Source organism: Trematomus bernacchii, unplaced genomic scaffold (genome assembly GCF_902827165.1).
Source record: "Trematomus bernacchii unplaced genomic scaffold, fTreBer1.1, whole genome shotgun sequence".
Classification (NCBI taxonomy): Eukaryota; Metazoa; Chordata; class Actinopteri; order Perciformes; family Nototheniidae; genus Trematomus; species Trematomus bernacchii.
In genome coordinates this window covers 6,363,837-6,379,505 of record NW_022988066.1, presented here as the reverse complement: position 1 = coordinate 6,379,505, position 15,669 = coordinate 6,363,837, and the positions used below count along the sequence as shown (strand labels likewise).

The 15,669-nt window shown below is 39.4% G+C and overlaps 3 protein-coding genes across 4 annotated transcripts in view; 1 reads left to right on the top strand and 2 right to left on the bottom strand.

The window, feature by feature from the left end:
- Positions 1–190: 190 nt before the first annotated feature.
- Positions 191–4,483, bottom strand: tmem134 (transmembrane protein 134). Its single transcript, XM_034120389.1, has 8 exons — positions 4,267–4,483; positions 3,625–3,878; positions 3,245–3,312; positions 3,055–3,141; positions 2,879–2,955; positions 2,353–2,397; positions 655–708; positions 191–541 (listed from the first exon to the last, which is right to left on the bottom strand). The coding sequence occupies exons 2-8, from the start codon at positions 3,835–3,837 to the stop codon at positions 459–461; spliced, it is 627 nt and encodes a 208-aa protein (XP_033976280.1). The 5' UTR covers positions 3,838–3,878; positions 4,267–4,483; the 3' UTR covers positions 191–458.
- A 1,107-nt stretch (positions 4,484–5,590) lies between these two features.
- Positions 5,591–10,145, top strand: serping1 (serpin peptidase inhibitor, clade G (C1 inhibitor), member 1). The gene is given in 12 exon segments (XM_034120386.1): positions 5,591–5,716; positions 6,022–6,069; positions 6,227–6,335; positions 6,420–6,584; positions 6,677–6,976; positions 7,450–7,615; positions 7,617–7,663; positions 8,086–8,229; positions 8,360–8,563; positions 8,631–8,770; positions 9,223–9,445; positions 9,674–10,145. Coding segments are annotated over 11 exon segments (1,794 nt in total). The 5' UTR covers positions 5,591–5,716; the 3' UTR covers positions 9,922–10,145.
- A 2,894-nt stretch (positions 10,146–13,039) lies between these two features.
- The window catches only part of doc2d (double C2-like domains, delta), a 58,524-nt gene continuing 55,894 nt past the window's right edge, over positions 13,040–15,669 (bottom strand). For both annotated transcript variants that reach the window (XM_034120388.1, XM_034120387.1), the window contains exon 11: positions 13,040–13,288. In XM_034120388.1, coding sequence (XP_033976279.1) covers positions 13,149–13,288 — 140 coding nt within the window. In that variant the 3' untranslated portion in view covers positions 13,040–13,148. The remainder of the gene's footprint in view (positions 13,289–15,669) is intronic.

Genomic DNA, 15,669 nt, shown 5'->3' with positions numbered 1-15,669 from the left:
GTAAAGATAAAGACCCCAGAACCAAAGACAAAGTAAACCGACATGCAGACACAAGACATTCAAAAATAGCAGGAGCTAGCAGTTACATAGACACTGATATCTTACAAGAGATGTAACTCCCTGAGCAGGCAGAGCTGCAGGTTTGACCCTTCTCTAGCTCACTTGCAAAAAAACAAAAAAAAAACACATCTTAAAATATACAAAAGTTTTATTGTAATTTCACAGTCATTATTCACACAACATAGAGAAACACAGGCAAGACCTATCTCCTTATTTTTCATGTACACACACAGCAATATCAGTTCATGTGGAAACAAAGTCGAAGCACTGAGTGGTTGAGTAAGTAGTGGTCATTACAATGACAAGAAAAACAACCATGTATCAACCTTTTTAGTTAAAAGTGACAAAATACAATTCATTTAAAAAGGTAAAAAGTAAAATTAGTGTCTCATGAAATGTTATTTTTCAAAATAAGGTAGGTAGAACAATTTGAAGCCTCTTCTTCCACGGACAGCACAGCTGATGTATATCACATGGTACACTGCAGGAAATACAGAGAATACACTAATTATATCTTCCAAACAAAGCACACATTAACTGGTACGGGCGAATGTAAAGTGAAACAAAAAGGCTGGAAACAAAGGATCAATTTACCGCCAGGGATGAAGAGAAGAAATCCAGGTACAAAGAAAATAGCACTTGAAACCCCTGTGAAGACAGTCATTTTAGAATCAAGACGCAGTCACACACAATATTCAATGCAACCACACATTAAAGGAAGAGTTTAACATTTTAGGAAAACATATTATTTTCTTTATTGCAAGAATACAGATGAAAAGATTGATACCAGAAAGAAGCATAAAAGTTGGGACAATATTGTGTTTCTGACTTTGTTTGAAACTACAACTTTGCTGTCTTAGAATTTGCTGACAATTGACAAGTACTATAATTTACTGTAGCATGCAGCTAGTTTACAGTCAATTGTATTCCTTCACACCAGTTGTTAAAGGTCCCATGTCATGGCCATTTCTACTGATCATAATTCCATTGTTGAGGTATACTAGAATAGATTTATATTGTGCAATTTTCCAAACTCACATTGGTTTCTCATACAGCATCTCTGTATAGTATGTGCATTCACTCTCTGTCCTTCACGGCTTGTTGGAGCTCCTGCCCCCCCCTCCCTGTGAGCCCACTGTGCTCTGATTGGTCAGCTCGCCCACTCTGTTCTGATGAGTCCACCACCGTTACAGCGGAACATCAGTGATTATGTGTTACAATGGCGTTAGCAACCAGAAAATGACACCAGTAATGACAATCAGATGAGAATGCCCCCCCCCCCCCGCCGCACCCCCAAATGCGGCGCACCTACAGTCATGCCACAGTCTCGCCGCTGCGAGGCTCCACTAGCAGCACCTCCCAGCGCGTCAAAGTTTTGCCGCTGAGAGAGTCTGTGTGTGTGAGGAGCTCCACGGATTGGTCCAATTGGGTATGGTCACGTCACTGTACCCAGGAAGAAAAAGAGAAATCTCCAACGAGGCTTTCTGGGGCAGCATAGACAGGTCTTTTCTGTGTTAGAGTTTTACTCGCTACAGGGTGTACTTTGAGGGTTTGTGACTTTGCAAACCGTTTACATGCATAAAAACCTTCATAACACACAAGGGGACGGCTTAAACCGGAAAAGCATGACATGGGACCTTTAAAGTCGAGCAGGACAGATTTGTACTGGATTGAGAAACACTGCTTTTTTATCATCAAAGGGACTTTGGCCTTGAATGACTGCTGCTTCTTCACCATCGATCCAGCAGAGTGTGTGTGATGGTGTTACAGGAAAAGTATACAGACAGGATGACACACTGAGCTGCCAAGCTTTGTTTGTTGGCTGCCAGAATACACATTCATAGACTCCAACCAAAACATACAGTCCAGCATTTACCATGCAGGTACACAGACACAAAGGAATGTCTTTCTTGTAATGTTTGCGTTAGTTCAATTAAATGGAGATATTTTTGAATTGGTACTTTCTTTTCCAATGTAGTAATTTGTGTTAAGTTTGTGATTTATTATTTAGTTGTAACATGATTGGTTTCCGTTTGGTAATTTGTTTCATCAAATGTTTCTTTCTTTGACTGCTTTTGGCTCTGTATCAGCTGATAACAATCTACAGCTTTTTGATGCTTTAAGCATTACTCTTCTTCTTTTTTTAATATCCAGCACACACATTTAGCATTTTGTGCTTGTTGATAATGTTTAAATGATCTGTGGTCATATTGCATCTGGGTTAACAGACTAATTATGTTGTTTTTGGACAACAAAATCATGTAATTAACCAAGAAGGTTTAATGTCCTTACCGGCAACTGGATTCAGCTGGATGACAACACCTGTGAAAATAAGAGCTAAAAGAAAAGATGAAAGTTCATTTTCAGGGTAGGGTGACAATCCAGCATTTAAAAACTCTTTTTTTATTCACTTACATAACTCTAAAAACCTGTTTTACAAATAGTATCAACAAGAGGACAAAGTTCAGGGTTCTCAACATGTCACTGACTTACACAACACTAAGAAAAACAGGAACGGATGACAGAAATAAAATAAAGGCATTTGTTTTTAAGGTAAGACCTTATTACACAGGTTGCTTGTTTTTGTTTATATTTGGTAATAAAAAGGTCTTCATGACTGTCTGACTGTAGGGGTGGGTGGGACTGGTCTAATGGGATTATTTATTTGCTTAAACAAATATTTTGTTGTGTTTTTTTGTTTTCTTTTTCCTTCCTTTTAAGTCACCTACACTTGTAACTGTATTTTGTCCTGCACATTGTTTTACGTTTTGAAAAAAATAAAAGTGTTAAAAGTATAAATGAACTGTTCAAGACTTACCAACTCCAGTGATGAGGAGAAGGAAAGAAGCCAGAACAACTCTTCTGTTTTTCTTCACGAGCGGATGGGACACCCACCTGAGCAAAACATTTTTTAAAGTGAGTGTTTGTTGTTGTTAGTTGTGATCATTTTTGTGTATGTGGTTGTTGAAGTTTGCTTTTGTTGTTTGAACTAACCCACAGCAATGAGCAGAAAGGTGATTGACAGAACTCAAGGTGCTGAAGGACCACTGCGAGCTGCAGTAAGACAGAGTCGCAGGGTCGCTATGGAGAGAGCACAAACAGAGTTTATCTCACATTCAAAGGGTTAAGGTAGAAGGAGGGGTGATAGTTAAATCACATCAATAGTTCTACACATAAGACTCACCTGATTTTGAAGAAGTTATTGAAAGAGGAATTGCCATTGCTGACCAAGACGTCTTCATTTTCCAGATTCTACAGAAACAGCAGATGATAAAGAAGTGCAGTTTCAAGTTCTTCTGAAATATTTACAAATCCATTAAATCAGTTTTTACAATGTAGTTCTTTTCAACAAGTTGATTATTTTATTTTTTTGTTTGTTAGGTCTCTGTCTGCTGTTGTGTTTGTGTTGTTGTCGTGATGTTCTCTGTCCCTGTTTTACTTGTATAGAAACCGTTTTGTTCTGCTGCCTCGCTTGATCCGAACTCCTTGGCAGAAGATATATTGTATCTCAGTGGAACCTTTCTAGTGGAATAAATAATTATTTAAAAAAAAATGTATTTGTACCTGATACTTTAGGTTACTGTGTTCAGGGGAGCCGGGAGCAGCAGCAGGCGAGGGATGAGTCTGAGGTTTGGAGAAAGTTAGAGGACCAAATGTCTCTGCTCCTTCCCTGTCCTTGTCTTTGCTCTTCCATCCCTCGGTGTCTCCATCAGACACTGCTTCCTCCTCATCTTCATCCAACACAAAGGCATCATCGATACTAAACTGTGTGGCCATGATTGCCTCTTACACCCTTCAGTTCTGTGGCTTGATGTTCACTGTGGATTGAGAGAAAAAACAGTGCTTCTTAGAGGTTTTATACACATCCTATGATCTATTCAGAGATAACATGCACCGTCTATAATTCCAGACTAATAGTACAATAATTATAAACTAAAAAGTAAACTTTATTGACTTTTGCATTTTAAGTACGCGCACAAATAACTACACTCAGAATAAACTAGTCTGGAGACCGAAATCTTCTAACGTGATTTAAGTATAAACTTGAACAAAGACAATACTGCCTTGAATGGGAACTTGTATTTGAGCAAGCAGGACCAAAGTTAACTTAAGTGAACCAGCAGCAGTTTACTGGCTGTGTTGTTGGCCATTGTTTGGTCTCTTTCCGCTAGTCGATCAGATGACCAGGAGGAAAACTTAACTTACTCTCTTTAGTTGATCTCTTCTCCAGGGAGCCTGAACTCCACTCCAAGTTGTGAAGACACGGGTCACATACTTGTAAGCTATTCAATTATCAACAAAGCCTTCTTTCCACTTTTTGTTTTGTTCTTTATAGCGAAAAACGATAAAAAAAGGTTTGAGTCTCTTCGTTTTTTAACAACCGGGTCTCGATTGCACACGTCTGATTACGCCCTAAGATCCCTTCGCGACCAGTTACTCAGTCTACTTAATCGAGTGTTTTGTCGATCGTCACACGTTTAGTGGTGAAGGAAATCTTCCTACTGCTTAACAAGAAAGAGTCCTGCATTGAAGTGTGTAAGTTGTACTAGTTTGTACGTACAATCAGAAAACTAAAATTACTTCATATAAAATGCCCCCTGACAATGTTTGTATCGTTAGTTTATAACAACCCTTGCATGACTTATTTGCCATTTTAAATGAAATTAGACTTTAACAATTATAAAATAGTTTGTTTATCAATTGGCTAATGGTTTACTACTCTGATTCTCGCAGCTCTACATTTTGTAAGGTAGAGTAACCTAGTTTATCTATTACAAAACAACATATTTCATCAGCAAAATGTATTTTCAGCAGTTTGTATTTCTCAATTTGTAAAACAAAAAAAAACAGTGACTCAAGCTGTAGAGTAGAGTAAACAGTAGGACATATAATATAGTAGCATGAAGGTTGAGTAGGAAAAATGTACTTAGAAGTAAATCAATGTGTGTGAAGTCATTGGGGTCATGAATACCCACAAACAAGCAAATACAACACTGTACTCAATAATGAACCCATGAATTAATTATCCTGTTCAAACTGTAATTGGCACTCAGCTTCCATAATTTGGTGCTTCACTGACATATAATTGATGTCCACAAATGTGGCAACACTTTTTCTGCAAATTAGCACACATTCAGCTTGTGTTTGCCTTCCACTATGTTCTTTTCTGTGTATCTTTCCAAATGCAACCTTTGACAAAATCCAATTATGTAAAAACTTCAAGCAAAAACCTTTAATGCAAATTGAAAATGAGAAAAAGTGAAACAGCTTATCAATCCCCATCTAACCGTTACACTTTTGAGCATGTATTGTTGATGATAAAAAACCTGGACTTAATCACTTATAAGTAATTAAACACTATCTTTGCATAACAAAATTAAATGCAATGAATGCAAAATGAAAAGCGCAGTGAATGTTATCCCACATAGTATCTGTTGCCAACATGTGAAATCATGTGATTTCCAGTAAGTCAGAAGACCTGCATTATGCAAACAAACATCTCTAAACCAACAATCACAGATTAGTCATTGTTGGTTGCAGTTCAGAGGAGCAGACAGTCAGATGTGTGGATGGAGTTAATGGTGACAGGTGTAGCAAAGTACTGCTAAAAAATCATTGGTGACTGGATTTGGATTCATTTGGAAATTCAACAAATGTGAGTTGTAATATGTTTCTCCAACTTTTTTGTTTATAATCACTGAACCAAGGCAATGTTATAGTATATCTTAAATGACTATCACAAATAACTTTTCTTTATTTTATTCAAATGGAAGCTGTAGCTAAATTATCAAAGTTTTAAAAGATTTGATAGTGGACAACATCAATATGTTTCAGGTATTGCGCCACATTATTGATTTTTTTCGGCTTGGTGCCATATTCAGTTGGAAATCCTCACTTGTAAAACATCTACATCAACTTTCCAATTATATTTTGCTCCCTTTCATCCATTCTCTGTTTCAGATGAAACAACAGGCTTTACTTTGCCTCTTGCTGCAGCTCGCTTTTGAGGTAGGACTGCCTGAGAATTGCAGCTCACGCAGAATGTGTACCAATATGTTCCATAGCCATTATAATTCTAACTGAACAAGTGCTTGAACCTTATCATGTTTGTGCTGTGAATATAGCAGCTTTGCCTCAAGATGTTTAACCATTTATTTCTGTCAAGCTTTCTTCAGGGACAAATCTTTGGGTGGTACCTGGTTCCAGTCTGGAGCTGCCATGTTTGTCGTTTCAAACTGACTTCACTGGAGCGGCCATCACCTGGAAATTCAATGGTCTAATTATATCTCATACTATACATCAAATTGCAAAATCTCCCAGTTATATGTTTGTTTAATTTGATATTTTTCCTAATACAGGTAATGAGATAAATGCCAATACTCCGAATGCCTCGCCTAGAGTTAAACAGGGTGGCAGGTATCTTTTTATATCTCCTGTTACTGCTGCCAACGAGGGCGATTACTCATGTTTGATAAAGGACAACGATAGGGAGATGATAACAACATACAAAGTTAGAGTTGAAGGTGAGGAACATACACATTTCTCTTGTCATACAAAAAAAGTGAATTTGGGTAGAATTGATTTCAAATTCAAGTGTTTTTGCCTCTTTCTCCAGCATCCTTTAACTATAGCATCAAGTTTATCAAAGGCTCCACTGCTCACCTCCCGTGCCATTTCCAACCTGCCGGGGAAGTCAAAGCCAATGCACTTTGGTTTAAAGAGACAGGTCTTGACAATGAGCTGTTGAATCTCCTTCAGGATTCAACAGCTAATAATAGCAGAGTGGAGCTGCTGTATCCACTGGACCATGATCAGACCATCATCATCAGAGATGTTGGCATGGAGGATGCTGGGACTTACCTTTGTCAATCTGCTGAGGGGGCAAAGCTGAGCTCTGTAAATGTCATTGTTGAAGGTAGATCTGCCCCCATGTTACAACAGAGATAGGGTATCTGTAAAGAAAATGAAATTGATTTTTTCAGAAAATCCCTTTGAAAAAGAAGTTGATTATCCAACCTGTTTTTGTCTGTGCAGTCTCTTATTTATAGATTTATAAGGGATGTGAATATCTGACACCATAGTTAGGCACCTTGAATTGTGGCAAAGTAATTTAGAACTTTTTACCAGACTAGTTATAATGATGTAATCCTCCTCTTCCCTTTTCTTGTATTCCTTTGTTTGCTTTTGTGCATATTGTTCTGTGCTCTGTGTTTTGTGTCTGTCCTTTGTGTCTGTCACAAATGTATATAATGTTTGTATTTAACGTATAATCGGTTTGGCAATCTTTTCTGTACTTATATATTACAGCACAGTCCGAACGAGATGTTTTCATAAAAAGTAGGTACAGCATTCATGCACATGTTAACAGTCTGCTTTACTTTCTTTCAGTTGCTCCTACTGCTCCACCTCACTCGTGCAGCGGCTTCACCACACCATGGGAGCCCTGCCAGGACGAGAACAGTCGCACAGGGGAACCCATGTTGCAGGAATCCATCACAGAGTTTTCCATGAAGTTGTATTCACACCTCAGAGAATCACAACCCTCCAGCAACCTGCTTCTCTCCTATCAGTATCATCGGGGCACTGTCCCATTTGTTGTTAGGTATGACAACATTAAACTGCATAATGTTTGTTATTCTTGCAAATTCTAAAACTAGTCATATTGTCAACTAATCCTTCAATAGGAACTGCCAAAACCAGGCAGGGGAAGAAATGATGGGTCTGAATATATCATAGATTTTTTTTTATTGAGTTTGTTCATAGTAAGAACAAACAATAACACTAACCTTGTCCTTTAAGATGGTCCAAGCGATATTATCCCTTTGTTACCTCTGCACACGAATAAAAGATTATCTTGTATATGACTTACAGGAAGTTAGATTTAAAAAAAGTTTTTTTTTTAAAATGTCACAGGAGTTTTTCTCTATTGAAATGTCAGTCATACTTTGCCGCTTTCATTATCACTTCAAAGCACAGTCGTATTTCTATCTATATTATGTATTTTCTTCATTCTGATGCATTCAGGTGCAAGGGGGGACACCCGTAAAGCCATTGAGAGGGCTGTCTGTGTGCCTCACGACTTCCACTGTGTCCACCTGCAGATGAAGAAGCTGAGAGAGAAGTTGGCCGGCTCCTTGCAGATGGCTTCTCAGATCTACTATAACCCAGGTAAAACTATCACTGTGTGAAGCTCAAAGATTAGCTCCTCTGAAGTCAAAGAGGTAGATGCAGAGATTCTGTGCCCCAAAAAATGTTCTATCAATGCAGCTCATCGTGGTTTCTCTGTTCTCTTCCTCAGAAATCAATCTGAACCAGTCCTTTATTGACCAGTCCATCCAGTTCTATGAAGCAAAACCCGTCATGCTACTGGATACCAGCGAGAAAAACACAGAGATGATCAACAGCTGGGTGGCAAATAAAACCAACAATAAAATCCAGCATTTGGTCGACTCAGTGTCACCGAGTACACAGCTGATGCTGCTCAACGCTGTCTCCTTTACAGGTCAGTATAGTGTGTGCGCATAAGAGTACGGATGTGCATGTGAACTAATAAACTGTCTGTACTTCAGGTCAGTGGAAGGTCAAATATGAAATGAAACCCAGGAAAGGGCTCTTCACAAAATTGGATGGTGATCTGGTGAATGTAGAGCTCCTTTATCACCCGAAATACATGGTGGCTATGACGTATGTAGTCCAGCTAAAGGCACAGGTGAGAAAAAAACAACACCCTCCTTAAACCACCCATTCACACACTCTACAACAGGCAGCTTCACATGAGAAGAGTTACTAAGGTGTAATGGGAGGCAAAGCCACTGTGTGAGGTGAAAAGTGAAAATACGTACTTCTCCTCATAGTCATAACTAATACATCTGACTACACAGACACAACAGATGTTTGTATTCAGTTTGACTAACAGTTTCTGATTGTATTATTTATATGGCCTATTGAGAATAAAACAGAGAAAGAGGATGCTCTTTATCACTCCAAAACTTGCTTGAGAGTCAACACAATCTTAGGTTTTCTACGGAATCAAAGTATTTAGATACTTTTGGGCATATTCAAGGGTGGGGGTCTTGAGGTGCATAGTTGTCTCAATGTGGTCTTTGAGGGCTCTTCAGTGTCAACATTTTGATTTTTTTTTCATTTTCATTTTACAAACAGGTGGCGAGGCTTGCTCTCACTGGTGACAGCAGTCTTTACATCCTGCTGCCTACCTCCAACAAAGTGTCTGACCTGCAGCAGGTGGAAGAGAGTCTGACGGATACAGCTGTGCGTCAAATGATACAGGAAGTACAAGAAACAACTGCTGAGCATGTGGAGGTCACTCTGCCCAAAATCGAGTTGGATGTCCAGCCAGACATGAACATGCTCATCAAGAAATTGGGTTAGTTTATCTTTCATGGTCTGTCAGACTATTTTAATACCTGCCATGCTTTCAGGTTGTGTAGTTTTATTACTTTATCAACCAGCAAGGAGACAGCCTTGAAAAGTGTCATTATTGAAAATAGCATACACATCATTCTGCTCATCTCCCTGTATCAGATACATTTACTTTGCTTTAATCCCTGCTTTTCCCCCACTTAAACTCTTCTCTCCATTTCCCCCTAACCAGGACTGTCATCCCTCTTTGAGAGCTCCAACCTGTGTGGTCTCTACTCCGAAGAGAGGGTAGTTCTAGATGATGCCCGACACAGAGCCTTCCTCGCACTGAATGAACAAGGAGTGGAGGCCGGGGCCGTCACCACCATGTCGTTCTCTCGCTCCTTCCCGTCCTTCTCTGCCCTGCGGCCCTTCATCATGCTGTTGTGGAGTGACAAGGCCAATGTGCCTCTCTTTATTGGCAGAGTGACCGAGCCATGAGAAAGAGAAAAGGGGAGGTGGAGATGTAACAGATAGGGTAAATAAAGGCTGTCTGGTAGAATGGAAATACATTTAATTATTTTACTCTGCTTTGACATCAAATAAATTCAGTACAGTATCGGTTTTGCTAAAAGTAAAGTTAGTGACCCTCAAAAAAACACATATATGCCTGGATGTGGTTTGTTTGAAAAGACAATGATGAATAAACATACAGTATATTAACACATGGGGTGCCTGTCTAATGTTTCTCAAAAATGAAATGTGTTATTCAAAGGAAGACAGACGACAACTGAAACGACTTCAATTTTTTTGCGAAGAAGTTACACAAACCCACCACAGGATGGCAGCCATACTGTGTGACTGACATTGACAGTGAATACACAGGGACTGCAGTAGTGAATTCCCCATCTCATTCGCCCCTGCCCTCCTGCATCATTACCACTGATTTCAATGTAAGGAAGACGAAGTGTCAAAATCTGTGACAGTAAAGGTTTTGTTTTTTAAAGCAACAGCTTGCTTGATAATCACAGCAACTGAGCAAAAATACCCTGAATCATCATATTCACAAACAAACAAATACGCACTGATGGCATTGACTGTAAACACATCAGCATTCAGAATAATCAGCTATGGTTGCACTCTATTATACAAGCTGTTAGTGATTGCTAAACATGCAGATGTATTGCAGATAAAATGATTACATAAGCAAAGCGGGGGTCAATAGACAAAAGTCTAACATTTGGTGACTGTAAACAAAACGAACAGATTCAGACAGGAATAAGCAACCAACCAGCCTGAAATGTGAACTGTATTCGATCACTGTCCCCAGCATAGCTCCAATCAAAGAACTCAGTATTCCCAGAAATGCATCTTTGATGCATGGATAACATAATGTTGATGTTTTGGTTTGATTATCTCACTGCCAACATGCTGGGAATTCTGATGTGCATAGAGAAAGTACAGAATAAACCCTCGCCCAACCCTCTTGTTAAATTCATTTAAGGTCTAACTGAAAATGTGTTTAAGCTCACTGTTACTTGACATGATCTTCGTTCCAACCTACGATAATGCCCAAGCCCTTTTTTATCTAAACCTAATTCACCACTGAAGGATCAATTTTTTGCAGTCAACAATGAGACATTCACAAGGTTGTTGAAGGACAACAAGAACATGAGCAGCCGGATCGATTCAACAGTTAGAAAAACTCCCAGAGGCCACTGACCGACTGTGGGTGTGCTTTGTGAACCAGTGCATGGCCAGAGCTGTAGAGATAGATGAACCAGGGGAGTACATTTCATATCTTGGCAGGCGTTTAGACGTTTCAGTGAAAGTCTAGCCCAGATACCATCGACATGCACAGATGTGCATAGAGACACATAATAGGCATGCAGGTTAAGTGTGCAATCTAGCTTTGCTTTTCAATATCTTGGATCCTGGCCTGTGATTAATCACTGTCCCCTGCTGCCATGCATGGCACCTCCTGAAGTTAAATGTAAGATGAGGAGGGAGGGGGGGGCATTTCTCCTGCACAGTTTTATCTCAGCAGGCAATCACAAGCATGTACACAGTGCTCCCAGTGTCTCCTGTCCAGAGGATAGAATATGCCTCTAAAGAGTAGACCTGATATTCAATAGGTCTGGTCACGGTCTGATGTAATGGAATGAATGCAACATTGATCACTGCAATGATTCCTTCTAATGGCTGATTTAGATTTAATCCAATATCCTCTCGAGATCAGTGTCTGACGGTGCACAAAGTTGGGGACATTTTCAAGCTTTTAGGCATCCATTTCGCCATGAATTAGATCCCAGGACCAAAGAAAATGCCTGAATCTTCAAATCGACACACTGCTGCTGCTGCTGTGATATTGCCGAGCAGAGAGTAAATGTTGCATCATCTGTGGCTTTGTTGGAGCAGAAATGGAGTCACTGAGGTAAACCTGCTTGGATCCTGTTGAAATCTGGTTCATTACGCCGCAGCAAAGTCAAGGAACACATGGCACCTCCAAAAAGCAACATCCGTTCATCCTTTCATCAGGAAAGTCAAAAAGATCAGTCAGAAGTGACGTATCAAGATGTAATCCATTCTTTAATTTGCTCTATGACCTGTCTGGCAATGGTAGAGAGATGACAAAGGGTCTGGCACACATGATTGACAGGTTGTCAGTGTTCCCCAGCCAGGACCGCTCACACCACTGAGGCCTGTGGTGGTGGCGCTGGCTTCCGAGGATTTCTCTCTTGTATGTGTCTTCTTTGTCCTTTTTTTATAATTTCTTCAGACTTCTGTGCTTCTGAAGTTTGGATGGACACATTTTGAATGGGGAGTGACATCAATACAGAGAGACTCACACACTGTACAGACAGAAAATGTAGGCACTCATATTCTCATAGCCCTCATGCACACACACATTCACACACATACACTGACACGTTAATGCCTGATATGAAGGTGTATAGAAAGCCACTGTCACTTAAAGACAATGAAAGACATAAGAACAAGAACACTGAAACGGTAAAGGTACAAATCCACCGAATGGATCTTTTTGTGCTTTATAATACTGTGTTGATTTGCATCAGATCAACAACCACTAAAATAGAAACTTCTCAATACACAATCTCTTTCATAACATCTCTGCTCCTGTAATACCACATTATGAGTCACTGTATGGATGTTGAGTACATTAGTCTCAAATCTCTTCATTAGGTGTAAATTTGAAGGACAGAATATGAGCGACTTCCACAATACACTAAGGTCTAAAGCACAATTCTGTGGGCAATGTTTAGTAACGTCAACACTTTAATGAGGACATCGTCACAATTTGGTTCACCTTTAAAAAATAAATTCAGATTACACCTTTTTACCTTTACTAATATTAGTATGAATATCATATTCTAATACTTGGTTGGGGTAATATTGGCATTATATGATACTTTTTATGACTATTATTATTGCATCTTTTATCCTTTGCTCTTATTACCACTTTACTTGGTCTCAGTAAACAACCACCTCGAGTGAGACAAATGTTGTGTGTTTGTGTGTGTTTGTTTGTTTGTTTGTTTGTTTGTGTGTGTGTTTGTGTGTGTTTGTGTGTTTGTGTTGTTTGTTGTGTGTTTGTGTGTGCACGCGTGTGTTTGTTGTTTGTGTGTGTGTGTGTGTGTGTGTTGTGTGTGTGTGTGTGTGTGTGTGTGTGTGTGTGTGTGTGTGTGTGTGTGAATGTCTTGTGTAATCTAGTCCGGTTTGTCACTGCTCGGGGCTCCTTGCTGTGTGAGCGTATGCCAGTACTCCACTTTCTTCCCTTTGTTTTTGAGACAGTCGAACCAGTGTCTGAGTCTCTGTCCGCTTGCATTTATTCCCAGCTCCACTCCACCTGCAAACAGAACGACAGGAACAGAGGAGAAGAGTCAGGAGGTGAGGGAAAATTGTTGGTGGGAGAACATTTGAAGAAATGGGGGATAAGAATCAAAGAAAAAATTAAGAAATTAAATGAGAAAGAAGATGCACTTTAAAACTGTTACTGTTTTTTTTGGGTAATATAAGATCATTTTGACCCAAAAAAAATTCCAGGTGTAAATGTTCTACCTTTTTTAATGTTTTTTTTCAATTGAAGTAGACAAAAGTTGGGAACACAGATATTGTTAGCAGCTTGTTTACACATCTAGCTGTTATAATCGATAATAATTTGTTTCTGGCCATCTGATGAATGTAAATCCAAAATGTTCTCTCTTTATGCTCTGTTTTTGGTCTCCTCCATCTCCTGAGGGAAGTATCTGGCTTTTTAGCTGCTAAATGCTCCGCTATGCTCACCAGCTGGTCACTGTGTGTCTGTCTGCAGAGCAGGTAGTTTACTGTGGGACTATAGAGCTTTTTCTTTTACTGAAAATGACTGCCTGCCTTGGGCTGAAAACACCATTTGAGAGCAGAGTGGAGTAAACCAAATTTGCAATGTTGCCGCAGGACAGTTAAATAATGAGCTAAGCTTGCTATTGAGCTCTGTAAGGGGGGAGCTGCAGATTCAGGTGGTTATTCTGTGTTGGTTCAACAGAGACCCTTCCTCATATTGTCATTTAATACACTGTTACTTTTCAGTGGAACTATCGAACTAGACAAGACTAAACAAAACACTGTATTGATCAAGAGGCCGCTAGTCAAAAATATTGATAATGACTCATTAATTACCTTTAGATTTATTTAGATTATTATCTTGAAAAGTAAGTGATAACTATAGCTTTCACATAAAAGCAAAATATTTGTCTCATAATTGTAGTTGGGTAGAAATACAAAGGGGCATAACATGTAAATGATCAAGTTCAGTAAGTAAGTAAAAATGTAGGGCAGTACTTGAGTAAAAGTAGTTTTTTCCATGACTGGTGTCATAAGAAAATAACAACAGACAGACTGACAGACATTTCATTTTCTCATTAGCATCTAACATTCAATAATGCATTTGAGATTCGGCAATAACGTACATAAAAATTCAGGCCAAAAAAGATTATTATTATTTGACTGGGAGGCAGATATGGGAGCAAAGAAGGACAATTACCTCCAGGCAGAGAGAAAGATAAATAGTCTGCTAGTAAGGGAATAACAAGACGGAGAGATTTAGATAACGAAGGATTTATTGAAAGAGCATGGGGAGAATAACTATTCAGAGAAGCAGGAAATGACTCAGGTGAAAGCTAGCAGAGGTGACGGAGGCGTTGGTGGAGAGGCAGACTGTAGAATAGAGGGATGCAGGCAGTTGTCACCGAGGTTATTACAAAGCCATTCCCCTGGCTGTGATTGCACAGCTAATGGTGCGTGGAGTTTTAAACATGGTATTTTGGCAATACTACCTTCTAACAGTGCTTCAGAAAATGACAACCAAGAGCATACAAGGCTCTATTGTTGATCTGCGACTCATCATTGAACGCAAAGATGCTGCTTCTGGAAAAAGAGGAGCAGCCTTCAAATGTTTCCTATCCTGGATCCTTCCTCCCTTTACCTTCACACACAGACACACAACTCTGAGAGCAGGTCAAAACCTGTAGATAGGATAATCACAAACAACACTTGGTCACCTCCACAACCATCCCACCACCTCCAAACAGAGATCGATGGAATGTTTTCTGTGTCTGTGGGTTGCTAGTGACAAATGGTCAGCCATCCTGACATGCGTGGGCGAAAGAAGAGGGATGGGGAGCTGGCGCAGGAGAAGAGGACAAAAAAAGACGAGAGTGAGGCTGTAACTCAGACTGGCGAGCATGCAACATTCAGGTTCGAAACCGTACTGCTTGCATCAATATGAATGGCTTTTAATAGACATATGCTCAAGTGTGTTAGCCATAATCCACATTTGCATGAATCCTTGTGGATCACTACTAGCTTTTCAAGCCTTGCCAAGCTGAACATGTGCAAACACTTTTGCCTGCTCTGGAGAATTACAATGAGAAACACTCAAGTCTCATCAAACTATCAGAAATAAATTAAAAAGCATCAGGCACACCTAGCATAGAGCTTACCTTTACATTTTAATTGTTAGAAGTTGCTAATAGCTAAGTACATAAAACATGTTTTTGAACACAGCTTGTGATGGAGACTATCAGCACCAATACTGATCCAGGGTATCATTACTAGCCATACTTTAGAGTTGAATTAAACTTGTTTCAATAAACTTGAGACTTGACTTGCGGCAAAATACTTTTGAAATAGTTTTATTATCTGCAGTGTCTCTTTAGAAGTTTTATCATGTTTTCTGGAAGGTTTAAAGAG